Raw genomic sequence first — 20,879 nt, forward strand, 5'->3', positions numbered from 1 at the left:
CATCAAAATATTTTCCTGTGAAAAGGAAAAAATTAACCAAAACTGTTTTGAGAATTATTTTAGTATAGTTCCATGCGAGAAGTAAAAGCTAAGAGGAATATGTTTTTTTCCTTTGCTACGTCAGCATATTTTACACATTGTTTTACAAGAGCTGAGGACAGTAAGAGAGAGTGTAAATTTATATGTAAGAATCTCAGTGTCATGTGTGCCCCTATTGCATGACCCTTTTGTCGAACAAAGTTTCACTAATTCCTAAGTGTATTAGATCAAAAGCAACTCATTATAGTGAGGAAAAATATACGCCCAAAAACCTGCAGTAAAGTATAAAATCAAATATCTTTATTTTCTTCACCTAAAATCTGGTCTGAAACTGTACAACGGTGGAGTGGGGGTGGCGGTGGGGGGCACAATGATTCCTAAGAGTACTCTTTTTTTGTGTACAATGCTGTATATTAGTTGTGCTGTCCTGGTTGTAAATACTGTCTTTTTTGTTTTTTTTCTAAATTTTTTCTCACCATCTAGTTTTCAACTTAAGACTGTGGGACATATTATGAATACAACACCTATAAAACAGGCTATAGTCATGGGGAATTCAGTGCAAAATGGATGGATGCAATTAAATCTGTAAAATTAGCTAATTGCCAGTTTAAGGGCAACACGTGCTACAGTAAAATGACCAAGCACTCACCAATACAGCTTTGTTAAATTGATCCCAAGCCTCTGATAAACATAACTAGGGGAAGCCATGCTTAATATCCCAAGATTCTTATAAATACTTCCACAAAACACAGAAATCTGGGAATGCACTGCAGGTGACAAGATATATCATATGTTAGACACCACGTTGGAAGACATGTCAAGCTCTGCAGAAAAGAGTGGTAAACCTTTAAGCATAATGAATTGATATTATATTTTCAACTGATATTCTAGAATAGATTGCCAAAAGTGAAAATGTGGCTTCTGTATTTATGAAGTTCCTTTAGATGCCTTAGCACTGGATATATTATTTTACTGTGTTGCATTATTTGCAGTTATATCATACCAATAACAATGGAGCATTGAGAATTTTTATTGATCTTTCCTTCTGTGTAAATAAACAATAGAATCTTTTTTTTTTTAAATGTTAACATTATTTTTCAAACAATGCATGCGCACACTACTAATACGCTATTTATTTTATTTCATTTCTTTTTTCTTTTTTGAAAGACATTGGAATTTATTTTAAGAGTTTTAGAATAGGAAAAAAGTTCACGTCCGCTATTATTCTATTTTTTTTTTTTTTTTTTTTAACTACATTGTCAATTCTCTACAATTTTCTGTGCCCCATTGGGTTTGTTCAATAATACAGCAATCTTAGAAAGGAGTTTATAATTCCGTCCATTTTTGGTCTTAAATGTCTTCTTACTTTGTAGGATCTCTACTACCCCTAGTTCTGTGAATAACCACCTTTGCATTTAAGGATGCATTTATATTAAGAAATATTAATATCTGTAGACCATGTCATATTTTATTTAGAATGATCTGGTATCCTATGTTACAACCAACCCAGTAGGATAAAACAAAAAACATGAAACAACATTCTGCCTTTGATTGCAATTTTATTTTGAATCTGTGGTTTCCTAAAGTGGGATTATGCTTCATTCTGACTGCCAGGAACTATTAAAAGATAGCTGCAATAAAAAGGATTCCATTAGTAGAATACTTCTGACAGTCATTTATAAGTGTTTAATGTTTATTTGGTGGGTGGTGATGTTTAAAGATTATAACAATATTGTCCTCCTCTCCTAAATACAGCAAGGTCAGCTGGAGTGCGTGCGCTGGATGGTGAGCGAAACAGAAGCCATTGCAGAGCTAAGTTGTTCAAAGGATCATCCCAGCCTTATTCACTATGCAGCCAGCTATGGCCAGGTATGGAATTTAGCATGCACACCTTTTCTGTTGTCTCCTCAAATGTCCCACTGGCTATTTGATAGACAGACAAACTAATAATAATAATAATAATAAGGTGGAGTATGTAGAAATGTGGTTAGACGGCAAGAATTGAAAAACCTTTTACAAAAATTTCATGTATTCTAGCTATTTACGTAACAGATTATGTGATTTAGTGCAAACAAAAGAAGTATGTGAAGTATTTTGACAATATTCTGGAGGGAGCACAGGAGTGCACAATAACATGAGCGAAGAGAATGCAATTAAAACCAGCTATTGGATGGTGAACATCACCTACAGTTCCAACGCGTCATGTAATCAGGACGTTAGTACAGAAGGTGAGGCAGGAATATAATGAAAGGATAACAGTTTGCCAATCCAGCGGTGACAGGTGATGTGCCATTGAGCTACAGAGTTTTAGAGTAGGGGCAAAGTGTGAACACTCTAAAAGAGGTGGAAAGGAAAAAGATCTCATGCACGCTTAGGTGTAACAATGAGCCAAAAAAACAAAAAAATACATGAAGCAAAGGTGTAGAGAGAGTAAAAAAGAGACCTGAGAACACTCCAATTCTCAACCTGACAGGGAGACAAAGCTATGGGAGCAGCTGATGACCAACCCAGTGGGTAGGGGATTAGTTGGACAGTGATATGGTTAAGTGTACCTTGCTTGACCCTTAAGGGAATGGTTTACCGGAACGTGGCACCACTTTAGGTTGTACAACATGCTATGTAATTGGATTGCAAGACTTGGCGTCCTTGTTTACCTTCATGTTGTATGCTTACTCAGCCCTACGTGGCTGTCTGATCCCAAATGTAATTTATGAAAAATGGTTTCACTGTGGATGCTTGTGTATCCCGCAATTGTGTTCGCTTTATGTACAGTGACCAATAAAAATCTTTAAAAAAAAACAAGATCTGAGCAAGCCTCTTGGTCATAGCCAGATACTAAAAAGCACACTACTAGAAGCATACGTTGGTACATAGCATTTGGCATAACAACATGAAATCCAAGATGAGGAGCCTTAATTGATGGCTTAATAGGTAATCAGGGTGTTTATAACGAAGTAATCTTTTTCTGTATGACTTTATCAGTCTCTCACATCGTTGTGGAGGAATTTTGGCCCACTGTTCATTACAACGTTGCTTCAGCTCATTGAGGTTTGCTGGCTCAGTTCAGCTCTCTCAGGGTCTCGCCACAGCATTTCAATTGGGTTGAAGTCTGGCCTCTGACTTGGCCATTGCAACACCTTGATTCTTTTCTTTTTCAGCCATTATGTTGTAGATTTGCTGGTGTAGTTGGAATCACTATCCTGTTACATGACCCAATTTCAGCCAAGTTTAAGCTGTCAATAGATGGCCTCACATTTGCCTCCAGAATACTTTGGTACACAAAGGAGTTTATGGTCGACTCAGTGACTACAAGGTTCCTAGGTCCTGTGGCTGCAAAATAAGCACAATCCATCACCCCTCCACCACAGTGCTTCACAGTTGGTATGTGGTGCTTGTGCTGATATGCTGTGTTTTCTTTTTGCCTAACGTGGCCCTGTGTGTTATGGCCAAACATCTCCACTTTGATCTTGTCTGTCCAAAGGACATTGTTCTAGAAATCTTGTGATTTATTCAGATGAAACTTTGTAAACCTAAGCTGTGCTGCCATGCTCTTTTTAGATAGAAGAGGTTCTATCCCTCCAAACAAACATTACTTGTTCAGTCTTTTATTAATTGTAGTGTCATAAACGTTAACACTTAACATGCTAACTGGGGTGTGTAGAGTTTGAGATGTAACTTTTTTTTTTTGCAATATCTTGGAGAATTGCACAGTCGGACCGTGGGGTCAATTTGATGGAATATCCATTCCTAGGAGATTGGAGATGTTTTCCACTTTTTAATAATTGTTCTCACTGTAGAATAATGCATGTCAAATTGTTTGAAAACGGCCTTACAGCTCTTTCCAGCTGGATGGGCTCCAACTATTGCTTCTCTAAGATCATTGCTGATGTTAACACACACCTGAATGCTCCAGACAAGCAATCTGCTAAAGCTTTGGCTTTTATAGGGGTGGTCACACTTTCTGATAATCAATTAATCAAGGGCATTCAATTATCAGCACCTATCTTCCACTTAGACTCTTAACTCCTATGGAAACAGTAAGAGTCTACTTAGTTTTTCACACATGGCTTCTCCATTTTGGCTTTATTTTAAATAAAATCATGTCACCTTGTAATATTGTGATGTAATTCCAGTAAAATACAAGTTTAGCAGGCTAAGATTGCCACAAGGCATATGTATGTATATGTGTTTGTAGTATCAGTTAGTTAATTACACGTAGCTAAGATACTGTTATCACTGTACTGACCAGGTGCAGGAATGTAAGAACTGGAATTACGCGTCCCTCTCCTTTGTATCAGATGAGCCACGTGGTTAGACCGGATGGATGAGTTTAGACTCTATTTATTAAATAGGTTAAGGGTATGTGTGGGTGTAGTTAATTGTGGGAGGAGCTACAGTGCTATATAAGGAATGTACTCTATGTATTCAGTACTCAGACTTTGCTGTATTTTGGTGACGCTAGTCCCTCTGAGTCCCGATCGGTGATCCAATAAAGAATCTCTTCCTTCCTGAAGAAACCTGTGTCCATCTCTCTGTGCTTGGCTTCCGTCAGTTTCTCCGGTATCATTTGGTGCATTGGCCGGGAAACTCATCGTTCAACGGTAGCTGAGAGGCAGAGGCGTGAGACGGTCTATCTTTGCCCACGTTCTCTACGGCTGCACCCCTGAACTTCTGCGTGGACCTCCCTTCGTCTCGGCGCCACTGGTCTGTTGTCCAGGAGATCATCGGCCTCTACGTGAGAAGTGCTGGGGTGTCCCCGTCGATGAGTGTGAACTCAGGTTCAGGAACGAGGAGGTAAGACAACTGCTGTTTTAGACGGCAGGACCCACTAGGGGTATACCGATTGTGCGGTAGGCCCAAAGGGGTTTTGAATCAGTGTATCTGCCCCCTCTGTCGGAGGGAAGGAGCGAAGGCGCACCGCTCGATCGAACGCTCTTTAGTCAGACCGTTTGATTTGGTTAGTCAGGCGGGGTCCTGGTGTAAATAGCCCTAGCCGGACACCGGTGTCTTGTCTAGACTAGCGTTCTAGGGTGTATATTACGTTCGCTAGGTCGGAGGGACCGGGAGACTAAGCGGCGCCTGTGTAAATTCGGTTCGCTAGTTCTCATCCTATCTGGGCTAAGTGGGAAGGCGTGTAAATTTGGAACCCACTAGACTTTTGATAGTGCGACTAAGAGGCGCCTGTGTAAATTCGGTTCTCTAGCTCGCTATATATGTGGTGATTGGGCAGTGTGGCTAACCAAAACGGGTGTATATAGTTTTAGGTAGTCCATTCAAGGTACTGGCCAATAGTTTAGTTGGGAATTGTAAATGTGTTAACGATTGTTTTAGTAAAGTGTATATCTTGTTAGATAGCGCGAGCTCAGCCGTCTAGCGAGAGTGTTAATAGTGTGTTGCTGTATTATAGTGCACGGTACCATAACCCTGTATATTTACTGACATTATATAATAAGTACTAATCATTGTCGTCCATTGCATGTTTAACACCATAACCACTAATAATTGTATTGTGACCTTAACTTGTGCTTTGACCTATGCTAACCGTACTGTAACCGCTATTTGTAAAAGACGATGTTACTGGGGTGTGTTATAGACGGGTAATTCGTATATAGAGAATTATAGCGTGGGTGACTGTATAGTTACGCCAAAGGGCATAATATTGATTATATAGTGACTGGTGTAACAGCTGTGTGTGTACGGGAATTCCCTGAGTGTTTATTGTTATTGTGTACGTTTCACTTGGTAACCGTACCACGTGGTGCTGTTGCCAGAGGAAACGGGTGTGACTGTTGAATAGTACGCGTGTATAGTATTCGTTGTCGACGACGTTCCATTGTTAAGTATGGGTGCGTCGCAGTCAACGATTCCGGATCCCTTAGGATGTATGGTTAAGAATTTTAAAAAGGGATTCAAAGTTTGTGATTTTGGGGTAAAGATGTCTCCTGTACGTTTGGTCACTTTGTGTACTAGGGAGTGGCCTACTTTGGTTGCGGCATGGCCGCCACGTGGCAGTTTGGATCCAACTCTGGTACAGCGCTTACACGTGGCTGTATCGGGTAGGCCTGAACTTTACGGCCAGTTTCCTTATATTGACTGTTGGAGACAGGCCGTAAATGACTCGCCAAAATGGCTCCAGACATGCCACGAGGAGCAGTGTCGCCTCATGGTAGCTAGGACTTGCTCGTCCACTAGGACTGGTGTTAGGCCCATTTTGGACACGCCCCCTGAGTCCGAGATCCCTTTGCCGCCCCCTTACTTTCCGTTAAGAAGAAGTGACGCAAACGCAGGAAGTCCTGCACCCCTCCCCTCATTACCCTCATCCACTTCCGCTTCCTCCTCCAGTACAGGATCCACCCCCCCTCGTACTAAATCTCCCCTTCCGGAACCAGAATCCACCCCCATTAGAAACGAATATCCTGATTTGGCGCCACTTCAGACTTCCGGTCAAGCTTCATCTAGCTCGGCTCGAAGTGTTTTATTTACGACCTTTTCCCAAAACCGACCTCCCACATCCCCATACCCTATCTCTCCCCGACCGGAACCCATGACTGACGCCTCTCTACGTAGCCCCATCCAAACCCGACAGTTGACTGGTGCCCAACAATTAAAGCACTATCAGATGCCTCTTCGTCTGAATCCCGGGTCAGCTTATATCGATGCCGCAGGTCAAATGGCACACGCTGACCCAGTCTTCGTATATGTCCCATTTACCACAACCGATCTTTTAAACTGGAAGACCCATAATTCCTCGTATACTGAGAAACCACAAGCTATGACTGATCTGTTCACCTCAATAGTACAGACGCATAATCCGACATGGGCTGATTGCCAGCAGTTACTAATGACTTTATTTAACAATGAGGAAAGGACAAGAATAAATCAAGCAGCCATTAAAGCATTAGAGGATAGAGCCCGTGCTTTGATCCAAGCCAATCCAGCAGCATGGGCCGCGACACACTATCCCAACACCGATCCCGATTGGAACGTAAATGGTGCTGATATGGTTCAACTCAGAGCCTATAGAGACGCTATAATTGCTGGCATGAAAGCCGGAGGAAAGAAAGCCATTAACATGTCGAAGACAGTTGAGGTGATCCAGAAAAGCGATGAAGCGCCCAGTGTCTTTTATGACCGATTATTGGAGGCATACCGCTTGTATACCCCCTTTAATCCGGAAGACGCAGACAATTCCCGAATGGTTAACTCCGCCTTTGTCAGCCAAGCATACGGAGATATTAAGCGCAAGCTACAAAAGTTAGAAGGGTTTGCAGGTATGTCCATCACCCAACTAATGGAGGTAGCAAATAAGGTCTATATGAACAGGGATACAGAAAGTAAGAAAGAGGAAGAGCGCAAGATGCGTAAAAAGGCTGATATGCTAGCGGTAGCGATCGCAGGCGTAGATAAACGGGGCCCAGATAGAGGCAATAATAGATGGAGTAGGGAGCCTTTGAGTAGGGATCAATGCGCGTATTGCAAGGAAGAAGGGCATTGGAGGAACGAATGTCCGCAAAGAGAGCAGTACGAGAGAGACCAACCCAGGGCAGGCTACGGAAACTTTAGAGGTAGAGCGAGAGGTAGAGGAGGCCCCGGAGGGAGTAATGGTTATAGAGGGAGTAATGGGAACAGAGGAAGTGTTAGGGAAGACAGGTATATTCCAGCAGCGCAAAGGTCCCGCGATAGAGAAGGTAGGGACTTCGTAGGATTGGCTGACACTGTCATGGAGGACTATTGATACCGACCGGGCTCCATCCCCCTTGGTCGAGCGGAGCCTATGGTCGATGTATCAATAGGGGGGAAAAGGAGTGCGTTCATGATCGACACTGGTGCTGAACATTCAGTGGTGACTAATCTAGTTGCTCCTCCATCTGGAAGGACTATTACTGTGATAGGAGCAACTGGAAGAAGTGCTGAAAAACCGGTTCTTAAAAGTCGACTCTGTACATTGGGAGGCCACGTAGTAAAACACCAATTCCTTTATATGCCTGAATGTCCAGTCCAATTGCTGGGACGTGATATGCTATCAAAATTACAAGCGCAGATTACGTTCCTACCAAATGGAACAACATCCTTAAAGTTTAATGGACCTTCAGGTATTATGACTTTATCCGTACCAAAGGAAGAAGAGTGGCGACTTTATACAGTGTTGACTAGCCAAAACCCTAGGAGTGATGAGACATTGTTTAACATACCAGGAGTTTGGGCAGAGAACAACCCACCAGGACTGGCCCGCAATATTCCACCAATAAAAATTGAACTGAAACATGGGGTTTATCCAGTGAGCCTAAGACAATATCACATTCCGCAGAAGGCTAAGAAGAACATCCAATCCTATCTGGATAAGTTCATACGGTATGGTATCCTAAAATTCTGTACTTCCCCCTGGAACACCCCATTGCTGCCTGTTCAAAAGCCCGGTACAGATGAGTATCGACCTGTACAGGACTTAAGAGCAGTCAATGATGCGGTTGTTAGCATACATCCAGTTGTACCCAATCCATATAACCTGCTTGCTTTAATTCCGGGCGGGGCTACTTACTTCACAGTCTTAGATCTCAAAGATGCCTTCTTTTGCCTCCGAATTGCCGCAGAAAGCCAATGTATTTTCGCTTTCCAATGGGAGAACGCTGTAACGGGCTCAAAACGCCAAATGACTTGGACAAGACTGCCCCAAGGGTTTAAAAATTCACCTACCCTATTTGGTTCAGCTCTAAGTCAAGATCTACTGGATTTCGAGTCTATCCCAGGAGAATGTGTATTGTTACAATATGTAGATGACTTGTTGATAGCAGCAGTTACAAAAGAAAAATGTCAGCAAGCAACGCACGATCTACTACATATTCTCTGGAAGGCAGGATACAAGGTGTCCAGGAAGAAGGCTCAGTTGTGTTTGCCAACTGTCAAGTATCTGGGATTCCATATCTCTGAAGGTCAAAGGATTATGGGGCCAGAGAGAAAAGAAGCTGTCTGCCAAATACCAATACCCAAGAATAGAAGACAAGTGCGAGAATTCTTGGGGGCAGCAGGCTTCTGTAGGATATGGATTCCCAGCTATGCGATACTGGCAAAACCTCTGTACGCAGCCATCAAAGGTACAGAGCACGACCCCTTCTTATGGACCCAAGAACAGCAAACGGCATTTGAAGATGTGAAGAAGGCTTTGATGAGTGCCCCAGCATTAGGTCTACCTGATCACACACGACCATTCTACTTATATGTACACGAGCAAAGAAGAATGGCTGTGGGAGTATTGACACAGTACTTGGGATCATGGCAAAGACCTGTTGCCTACATGTCTAAGCAACTGGATGCAGTGGCCAGCGGACTTCCACCTTGTCTAAGAGCCGTAGCTGCAGCCGCCCTGCTAGTAGCTGAAGCCGATAAACTCACTCTGGGTCAAGAACTTTATGTACGAGTCCCACATGCAGTACAGACGTTGTTGGATTACAAAGGAAATCATTGGTTTAGTAACAACCGTATGACCAAGTATCAAGCAATGTTGTGTGAAAACCCAAGAGTGCATTTAGAGACTGTAAACACCTTAAATCCAGCTACCCTTTTGCCGCAACCTACTGAAAGTCAACATGATTGTTTGGAAGTAATGGATGAAGTATTTTCAAGTAGACCAGATCTTCGTGATTTTCCCATCCAGAACCCCGATGTTCAATATTACACCGACGGCAGTAGTTATGTGAAAGAAGGGATCCGCTATGCAGGATATGCAGTGACAACAATAGACAAGGTGATAGAAGCTCGGCCACTGGCGAAAGGAACATCAGCACAAAAGGCAGAATTAATAGCACTAACACGAGCGTTACAATTGGCTGAAGGTTTAAGAGTAAATATCTATACGGACTCTAAGTATGCGTTTTTAACCACTCATGCCCACGGAGCTTTGTATAAAGAAAGAGGACTACTGAATTCAGAAGGCAAAGAAATCAAGTACGCAGCTGAAATCCTACAACTATTGGAAGCAGTGTGGGAGCCGAAAGAAGTCGGTATCATACATTGTCGAGCGCATCTGAGAGGAGATGGTGATGTAACCAAGGGAAATCGGATGGCAGATAGTGCAGCTAAGCGTGCTGCTGAATCAGGAAGACAGGAGTATGTGGGGCATATAGCTGCTCTTATACCAACTCCACTGTCCCAATGGACTCCAGTTTATACAGCTCAAGAAGAGGAGTGGTTAAAGACTGAACCGGGAAAGTATTTGGAGAACAAGTGGTATCAGCTAGAAGATGGAAGAATAGTCATACCAGCATCACTAGCGGTAGAAATTGTCCAAAATTATCACAACGGGACACATTCTGGGAGAGACAGTACTGAAGAATCTCTCAGGAAACATTTCTACATACCAAGATTGTCCAACTTGACTCAGGCCATTGTACGCAGATGTGTAACGTGTGCTAAGAATAATGCAAGACAAGGACCAGTAAAGCCACCAGGAGTCCAGTTTATGGGGGGACTCCCCATGTCCGATCTACAAATAGACTTTACAGTAATGCCTAAATCGGGTGGACATCGTTACCTGTTGGTAATTGTGTGCACCTATTCAGGCTGGGTAGAAGCATGTCCTACTCGTACAGAGAAAGCAGGAGAAGTTGTAAGATTCCTGCTACGAGAAATAATACCCCGATATGGACTACCCTGTTCTATAGGATCGGACAATGGTCCAGCTTTTGTTCATCAGTGCCTACAACAACTGACTCATATGCTTGGTATAAAGTGGAGGCTTCATACTGCATATAGACCCCAGAGTTCTGGTAAGGTAGAGAGAATGAATAGAACTATAAAGAACCAGTTGGCTAAAATGTGTCAGGAAACCCAACTTAAGTGGAACGTTCTCTTACCCATAGCTTTATTGCGAATCCGCAGTACCCCTACCAGAAGGATGGGCCTCTCTCCTTTTGAAATCATGTATGGGCGACCACCTCCCGTACTTGGTAACTTAAGGGGGGACTTGAGTCAGTTGGGAGAAGGAATTACCCGGCAGCAGGTTGTAGAGTTGGGTAAGACTATGGAGGAGGTACAGAAATGGGTACAAGATAGATTACCTGTGAATATTTATCCCCCTGTTCATAGTTATCATCCAGGAGACCAAGTGTGGATTAAAGAGTGGAATAATGTACCGTTAGGGCCCAAGTGGAGAGGTCCTTATGTTGTTCTTTTGTCTACCCCTACAGCGATAAAAGTAGCCGAAGTAACTCCGTGGATACATCACTCCAGGGTTAAACCAGCAGCAGTCGATTCTTGGCAAATTACAGCAGATCCAGAGAATCCCTGCAAGATCCGGTTGAAACGCACTACTCAGTCGGAGTAACGAGGAATTATTGTGGATTACAAATTTTATTGTTACAGGTGTGAGTGAGAAGGCCATAATAAAGCCTGTCCGCTTACCAACACATAGTGTATAAGCCAGGAAAGTCTCGAAGGGACACCTGTGAAGACGAGCAGAACTCCATTCCCTGCAGCCCTCACATCCTGGAAGCTGAGGTTCCATCGCACGGACGAAGACTGAGGATGACGGCGAAAGATGTGCTTTTGATTGTGTTTATTTATATGTGTTTTTATATTCAGGAAGGTAGAGGTACCGACACTCCTAGCTGTGAGGTATGCATTAAGACTACGAGAACAGGTAACCATATTTCCCAAACCCTAATTTGGCATTCACAATACGAATGTAAAGGAGAGGTATCAAGATGTAGATACCTAAATATAGACTATAGTGTGTGCCATTTAGGAGTAGGAGAACCTAAGTGCTTCAGTCCAGAGTATCAACCTCGTACAATTTGGTTGACTCTCAGGAATGGAGATCCTCAGGGGACCCTAATTAATAAGACGGTGTTAGAATCCGTACATTCTTCGGGTGTTCTGCTATTTGATGCATGTAAGGCGATATCAAGTGGTAGAAAACCGTGGAATGTATGTGGGGATCTTAGATGGGAGAGGACGTATGGGTCTAATGATAAATATATTTGTCCCAGTAGTAAAAATAAATATGTGAGTCCTAGATGCCCAAATAAAGACTATAACTTTTGTCCATATTGGTCTTGTGTGGGGTGGGCGACTTGGGGACAGACAGTAGATAAAGACATGATAGTGACTAAGTTGCCGACTAGCCCTTATTGTAAGTCTATGGAATGCAACCCAGTCCATATACTTATTAATAACCCCGACAAGTTCCTAGATAAGTATGGAAATTTATTTGGGTTTCAGATATACGGGACGGGTTTAGATCCTGGGACATTATTGTTTATAGGAATAGAGACTGATACGGTATCCTCCCAGACTCATCAAGTATACCATTCCTTTTATGAAGAGATGAGTATAGATAATAAGATCCCCCATAACGCTAAAAACCTGTTCATTGACCTAGCTGAAAGTATTGCCGGTAGTCTTAATGTTACCAACTGCTATGTGTGTGGAGGTACTAACATGGGAGACCAATGGCCTTGGGAAGCAAAGGAGGTAATGTCCGGTTCTGAGGCAGTTGACCAACTAATATCTACACAAGCCGATTATCATTTGAGTGTTAGAGGTAAATCTGAGTGGAGATTAAAGACCTCCATCATAGGTTATGTTTGCATAGCAAGGAAAGGAATAATGTATAATACTTCTGTAGGAGAATTAACTTGTCTAGGGCAAAAAGCTTATGATGATGATACTAAAAATACAACTTGGTGGTCGGCTTCAAATGTCTCAGAACCATCTAACCCGTTTGCTAGATATGCCAGTTTAAAGGATGTGTGGTTTGATTTATCCATCACATCTACCTGGAGAGCCCCAGCAAATTTGTACTGGATCTGTGGTAAGAAAGCCTATTCGGAGTTGCCACAGGACTGGGAAGGGGCATGTGTGTTGGGTATGCTCAAACCATCCTTCTTCTTGTTACCGATTGAAACAGGTGAGACTTTAGGTGTTAAAGTGTATGATGTGAATCATAGGAAGAAAAGGGGACCCTTAGAGATAGGCACCTGGGAAGATAATGAATGGCCTCCCCAGCGTATCATAGATTATTATGGGCCAGCCACGTGGGCAGAAGATGGTACCTTTGGTTATAGAACCCCAATTTATATGCTCAACCGTATTATAAGATTACAGGCGGTGGTTGAGATTATTACTAATGAGACCTCACAAGCACTCAATCTTCTAGCGAAGCATAATACCAGGATGAGGACAGCAGTGTACCAAAATAGATTAGCCTTGGATTACCTTTTGGCAGTAGAGGGAGGTGTATGTGGGAAGTTTAACCTGAGCAATTGCTGTCTTCAAATAGATGACGAAGGGCAAGCAATAGCTGAGCTTACTAGCCATATGGTTAAACTAGTGCATGTGCCTACTCAGGTATGGAAAGGGTACAATCCAAGTAGTTGGTTTGGTAGCTGGTATGAGTGGTTTGGAGGGCTTAAGGCAGTGGTAGGTGGAGTCCTACTGATTTTACTGTTGTGTCTACTCCTACCGTGTCTTATACCCTTAGTAGTTAGGTCTGTGCAAAGCCTGATAGGAAGTATAGCAGAGAGGAAGGCTGCTGCACAGATAATGGCGATATATAAGTATAAGGCTCTAGATCAAGGAGAACCAATGCAGGAAGATGAGTGTTAAAAGATTCACATCATAAGATAAGTCTGGTCTGGTTCATGGTAACCTGAGGTATATGCAAACCAAGGTTAAGTGATGCCTCAAGTAATTGTGAAATATCAGAGGCATCAAAGGGGGGAATGTGATGTAATTCCAGTAAAATACAAGTTTAGCAGGCTAAGATTGCCACAAGGCATATGTATGTATATGTGTTTGTAGTATCAGTTAGTTAATTACACGTAGCTAAGATACTGTTATCACTGTACTGACCAGGTGCAGGAATGTAAGAACTGGAATTACGCGTCCCTCTCCTTTGTATCAGATGAGCCACGTGGTTAGACCGGATGGATGAGTTTAGACTCTATTTATTAAATAGGTTAAGGGTATGTGTGGGTGTAGTTAATTGTGGGAGGAGCTACAGTGCTATATAAGGAATGTACTCTATGTATTCAGTACTCAGACTTTGCTGTATTTTGGTGACGCTAGTCCCTCTGAGTCCCGATCGGTGATCCAATAAAGAATCTCTTCCTTCCTGAAGAAACCTGTGTCCATCTCTCTGTGCTTGGCTTCCGTCAGTTTCTCCGGTATCAATATGTCAAGTGTTGTTCAACTGATGTTGCATTTACCTAATTTTAAGACCTACTAAGGAATAGCTGAAGGGGGTGTACTTTCTTTTTCCCATGGCTATTTCTGCTGTTATATAATATCAAATGGGCATTTGTGTGTTAATGTTAGTTTCCATTCGGTAATCCTAATTATGACTTTGCATGTGACTTTTTTCTTCTGGCTGTGGAACATATGATCACTTGCACCTTTGAAGCTGAACTTCAGATTTGTGTTTCCCTAAAGATACCTTATATGTAGACTGATGCATAAATAAGAGCAAATGATAAATAATCTGTCCCCTTGTATTGTGGATTACTTTATACTTTGCAATACCAGACGGTTGTAAATGGTTTTCTATCTTTACTGCTGAGAGAAGAATGTCGGTGTTAAATAAGGAGTTTTAAAATTAATTCCAGAAAAGGCCCAATCCTTGTAAATTGTAATACTTTGGAGCTACTAAACAGTGGAACCAAGTTTCATGATTTTGTCCAAAATATCTGGAAACATTCCCAACTTGTTACAATGATATACTGAAAGACACCTAGGGTCTTTGGAAATGTTGTCTTTGTTTGCAGGTTAATTGTTTACCTTGACCCAGAAAACTATATAAAAGCCATAGCACTCCCTAAGACAGAGATTGAGTGATAGCTTGAAGCGAAGAGACTACCTCAAACTAGAAGCATAAATTAGGTTTAACCTTATCATCGCAATCTAGACATGGCAGCATTCTGGGTCAGATCAAGACAAATTAATTGCCAAGTGCAGGAAACATAATTCCACACATAAATCAAATTAATGTTACATATTAGAAAAAAAAAAACCAACAACACAAAGACAAAAAAGAATTTTGCTGGCTGCAGGCTTCTGCTTCAGGTTTCAGGCCCCTGTCCACCCCTGTATACAAAAGATAGGGGGAAACCGCTGTCTATACCTATAAAAGATTAACAATACATAGTGAAGACCATAATATGCATGTTACACAAGACACGCTATCAGAAGCACTCACAAGATGTAGATAATAAATGCGCATTCCAGGTGCCAACCCCTAATCCTATAGGGGTGGTTTAACTGGATCCACTGGACTCAGATATCCGGAAACCAAAGTAGAGCAGGAACAAAGGTAGCAGTAGAAAACATTTATTTATTAATAAAAGGCACTGGTCCAACGCGTTTCGTTCAATCAGAACTTCTTCAGTTAAAATAGAAATTAAAAATACAATGCAGAAAAAATCCGTACAAAAAATCACCTCTATACCCTCCCTCCTCCCACAGTCCCAATATATAGGACAACTCCTGCTCCTATTGGTGGTGTGGTGGGTGTGTTCACATTTGGTTCCGGACCGGTCATCATCCTGCCGCATATCAGCTGTGCAAAGTTGATTTTCCCGCTTTCAGCTTCTTCCTGTCCACCCCTCCCTGACCTAAGTGTAAAAGAGACTATTCTTAAAGGGGGTGGCTGACTGAACAGCAAGAAAGACATGCTTGAGAGGAGCTCTGCAAAAGAGGCCGAATATCAGCCGATTAAAATACTTAAACAGCTCTAACAGTCACCAAACACAAATATCTCCCACCCAGTTGACATAATGGGGAGAGAAAAAAAAATCCACGTACCGGAGACCAGAAAACTGCCTGATATCAGGCTCTCGTTTAACAGGCCTGTCCCGCGGGTCGTGCCCAAGATGGCACCTGCAGCGCAGAGTGAGGATGAGGCCTTAGAGGCATCGCAAGATGCAAAGGGACCCACAGAGGCCACCTCAGCTAGCTGCACCAACAGCGAGTCCAAATCCGATGGAGACTCATCACCGGCAACAAAAAGAGACATAAAACACCTCTTGCTGGAGATGCGGCAGGTGTGGAATGCGGACCTGCGAGCAAAAGAATCAAGGAAGTGGAGTCCAGAGACGGAGCAAGGGAACAACGGCTACAGACTACTCAAGAGGAGATCCAAGACCTTGCCCAACAAGTCCTGAAGCTCACCATGACTGTGACGGTGTTGGAGTCAAGGCACAAAAGAAAGAATAAACACAGAAAAAGAAAAAAATACTAATTCACCGGCATCCGTGCCCAAATGGGTATAGTGCCAGGAAAAAGCAGTACAACCCTTAAAGGTATGCTAAGGAGTAAAAGTCAATACTTTATTAATGCCAAAAGCTTTAAAAATACTTGGACTCCAATCAATTAATGCTAGAGTAGGTAGGTATAACTGCCAAGGGTAGAGTTGCAGGTAACTTCACAGGTAACCAAAACGGAGAGTTAAAGAGTCAATATAGACCTGGTGCATGTATATAGCGAGCTAAAAACTCCATCTATATCCACTGCACAGTCTTAGATGACCTGGTAATCACTCCGTCTAAAGCTCCACGTTAATAGCCAAATGCTGCAAAAAAGGGAAATCCCTGTTGCCTGCACAGTCTTCACAAGTAGCCCAAAGTGGGAACCAAAAGAGTGAATATTAACCTAGTACATATAGTTAAGACAAGCAGTGAACTCCATCCATATACAGAACACTGTCTCAAACGGTCTGGTTATCACTCTATTCATGGCTCCATGCTGACAGCTAAATGTTGTCCAGACTAAATCCTATTACCTCGGCAATAGCCTTATGCTAATGCCTACCAATACTCCTAGATAAATAAAAGATCGAAGTCCACGTTCTACCACCCATAACCCCAGTGCATAGTGAAATAAATCAAATTAAATTAAAGAAAATAGCCCGACGCGCGTTTCAGCGTCTCTAGACGCCGTCTTCAGGGGGCCCTGACGACGGCGTCTAGAGACGCTGATATGCGCGTCGGGCTATTTTCTTTAATTTAATTTTATTTCTTTCACTATGCACTGGGGTTATGGGTGGTAGAACGTGGACTTCGATCTTTTATTTATCTAGGAGTATTGGTAGGCATTAGCATAAGGCTATTGCCGAGGTAATAGGATTTAGTCTGGACAACATTTAGCTGTCAGCATGGAGCCATGAATAGAGTGATAACCAGACCGTTTGAGACAGTGTTCTGTATATGGATGGAGTTCACTGCTTGTCTTAACTATATGTACTAGGTTAATATTCACTCTTTTGGTTCCCACTTTGGGCTACTTGTGAAGACTGTGCAGGCAACAGGGATTTCCCTTTTTTGCAGCATTTGGCTATTAACGTGGAGCTTTAGACGGAGTGATTACCAGGTCATCTAAGACTGTGCAGTGGATATAGATGGAGTTTTTAGCTCGCTATATACATGCACCAGGTCTATATTGACTCTTTAACTCTCTGTTTTGGTTACCTGTGAAGTTACCTGCAACTCTACCCTTGGCAGTTATACCTACCTACTCTAGCATTAATTGATTGGAGTCCAAGTATTTTTAAAGCTTTTGGCATTAATAAAGTATTGACTTTTACTCCTTAGCATACCTTTAAGGGTTGTACTGCTTTTTCCTGGCACTATACCCATTTGGGCACGGATGCCGGTGAATTTGTATTTTTTTCTTTTTCTGTGTTTACTATATCAATTAGGGTTACCCCCTGTCTACTAGTACAACCCGGTGACTTTTCTCTTTATAGACTTCAGGTTACCAACCGGAACCGGAGTCTATTTATTAACAAAAGAAAGAATATCCGCCTCAGAGGGGTAACAGAATGGATCTCGGGCGAAGATCTCCTGCCCTTCCTCCACCGACTACTGACCCACATTGGAGCCAAGAGTAGTGTTGCCCTGGAGATGGTGACATCAGCATTCCGGATCCGCAAAGCCGCGTCTGTCCCAGTGGACGCACTGAGAAACATTATTGCAGTAACTGAACACATTGCGGCTATGGCCCCCATTATGTCCCGCTCGAGAGAGCTTAAAAGTGTCCGATTCGAGGGCTGCACTGTAGCTATTTATGGGGACCTCCCGTTTGCTGTGCTAGCCACAAAATGGCAGCTAGGCCCAGTCACTGGACAGCTGCGGGACACAGTAATCAAGTATAGGTGGGGAGTGGGTGGATCGTTGGTTGTTCAGAGGGGAGAGGAGATGCTTACCCTACCCACCAGTGGAGACCAGGCAACATTTCTCCAGCGCCTACAAATGACAGACGCAAACCCAGTGTGGACCCACAAGGCCAAGACTAGCACAAAACGCTGACTCACCATACCACAGGCACATAAGATTACAGCACCAATCACCCAGTGCCCACTTTCATAAGAAGGACACGGGGAGTCTAGCCGACAGTTGACTGGCACAAAGCTTACCCGAGTTGGGGAGAAGGAACCCACACTAGCAAAGATAACACAATTTAAGATAAGCTTTCCTATATTTTGTAAATAGTTTGTGAACCAGTTCCAGTTAAAATATTCGCTAAATTATCAAGCAGAGGTACCTGGTGGAGAGATGGGTGACAACACAGAACAGACCACACTAGCCTATGATGCAAACCAACAGAGGGCCATTCACTAATGCATACCCCTATAGTGTACATAAATCTGTCGTAAAGTATGTACTGACTAAACTATGATGTTGATGTATAATAGATGTAACATTGTTTGTACCACTCTACTACTCTCACACTGTTATACAGTTGTGTTTTTATGTGTGAAAACTCAATAAAATACAAATTAAAAAATATATATATTTTGGTGACAATGATGTATTAGTGTATAAATATTTTTCATAAATTCTGATCCATCATGAAGATAATGTATTCTATATAATGCAATAATTACATAGAAAGCGTTCTTGTAATTGTAATTAAATGCGTTCTTTATAGTATGAAGCCACTAATATATATTGCAGATTAGATATACTGGTAATTCCTACCCAAAGTACTGCATAGAATCAGAACAGGATAAGTATCCAGAATTAAAACTATGCAGCTGCTTGAACGATTATATCCCATAACGATTTAATGATAGAAACATATTGTGTTTGCCATGTTATATCTATTGGGAATAGGGTGAAAAAGAAACATGAGACGGTTGTAAATGGCAGTAAGACACTTGTTCAAGTTATAAAAATGTGAGATAAATTGTTACAGAGCTACATACTAAACTAGTTTCAAAAAAGTCCACTAATCTCAACCTTGTTAAAAAGGATCCAATTAAGCTAGAACAGTTGGCAAATAGAAAATTAGATTATTTTTTTTTCGTCTCATACATCACTCTAATTAATTAATTAATTAAACAAAACATTGATTATCTTATTACTGACAGCTATTCTTCCAAATATTAAAATGTCTGGACTATTGCGGCCTTCCATTGTTCTAGACAGCTTAGTGCAGCTTATTGGTTGTATAAATATGTATGGGAACCTATATTTTTCTCTAAGTAGAATTACATCTGGAATTAAAGCAAGTGGTCTGTTGTACGTATACATTAATGACAATAGTGGGTACAGACATAAATTTCACACCCTTTAAAAATTTCTGGAGGTCTCAGATGTTTTGCCAACAAATTGACCACCACCAGAAGCAGATACAATAAGATAATAAGTAACTGTAAAAATGTGTTGGCAACCCTCACGTATTATTATTAAGGAAAGGTGGTGGTGGGAAAGGCTATTGCAGAAATATATTGTAATAAATGATAATGATGGCTAATCCAAATACTCCACTAGAATCTTAGAGGAAAGATAAAAAGGAAGTAATTGTAAATCGGATTACAAATAAAAAGAAGACAATGAACAAACATTAGTAACCACATTAAAAAGTTTCAGTTGCGTTGGATAATGTCTGTGTGATACTGGACCAATTGAGCAGGAGTCCAAATAACGCTGCTCCACGCAAAAGGACTGTCTGGACAGTATGCCTAGTGGTTTACTGGCGAAATTCGTATGCCAGTGATGTTCACTGTCTTTTGGTAATGGTGAGATAGTAGATGAGAAATATACAGCTCTTGTTTATTAAAATGATGTGCTGAAGCTTATATAGTATTCTTAACAGAAAGAAAATAGAGCTTTATGTTCAGTGTCCAGAATGCTTTTTAAGAATGGTGCCCAATTATTTTGGAGCTATTACTCATACATTACATTTCCTATGGAGAAAATTGAAAACAGAAGCACACAAAGTGAAATGTATTTAAGGTTCTGCACAATAGGTGGAAAGTCTCATGAGATAGCATCCTCACGATTAAACATCTTAAGATGAACTCCATCTGGGCAGATCTCATACTGGAATAATTCCTCAAAAATTATTCCCCTAAAGTTTTTCATTATTATCACTACTGTTATTATTTTCCATTATTTCAATTGCCCTTCAAAAGTAGGCAGAGTTGAATTTCTGAGTGAGCCCCCAATTGACTAAGTTCTGGCATAATGTGGAAGGAATTTGGTGTACTTCACAAATCTCACATTGAGTTAATTTTAGCAAACATCAAACTGCCCTAAATTATATGAGTAAATCTGACTTCATTTCTGATACTTTTTCTGGATTGCCTTTATTGCACATTCAAATGACAAAATAGATGTAAATTCAGGAATTGTCCCTAAAATGTACTTTCCAGTGACACATTTGAATCTTAGTGACTAATACCCATTGTGACACAGTCATTATGAATAGCAAAACCACAGATTGGTTCGATAGGACTCTACTCGTGGTTTGTGAACTAGTGAACTGCGATGATTTGCTGTATAAAATGCTGGAATAAATTGAGTTTACACTCGTGTAGAATATCATCTGTGTATCTCATTCCAGGT

General features: G+C 41.7%; 1 protein-coding gene across 5 annotated transcripts in view; it reads left to right on the top strand.

The window, feature by feature from the left end:
• Positions 1 to 20,879, top strand: part of SNCAIP (synuclein alpha interacting protein) — a 219,318-nt gene that overhangs the window by 161,364 nt on the left and 37,075 nt on the right. For all 5 annotated transcript variants that reach the window (XM_063454126.1, XM_063454124.1, XM_063454129.1 and 2 more), the window contains one exon: positions 1,795 to 1,908. In XM_063454126.1, coding sequence (XP_063310196.1) covers positions 1,795 to 1,908 — 114 coding nt within the window. The remainder of the gene's footprint in view (positions 1 to 1,794; positions 1,909 to 20,879) is intronic.

Source organism: Pelobates fuscus, chromosome 5 (genome assembly GCF_036172605.1).
Source record: "Pelobates fuscus isolate aPelFus1 chromosome 5, aPelFus1.pri, whole genome shotgun sequence".
In the NCBI taxonomy this organism is placed as follows: domain Eukaryota; kingdom Metazoa; phylum Chordata; class Amphibia; order Anura; family Pelobatidae; genus Pelobates; species Pelobates fuscus.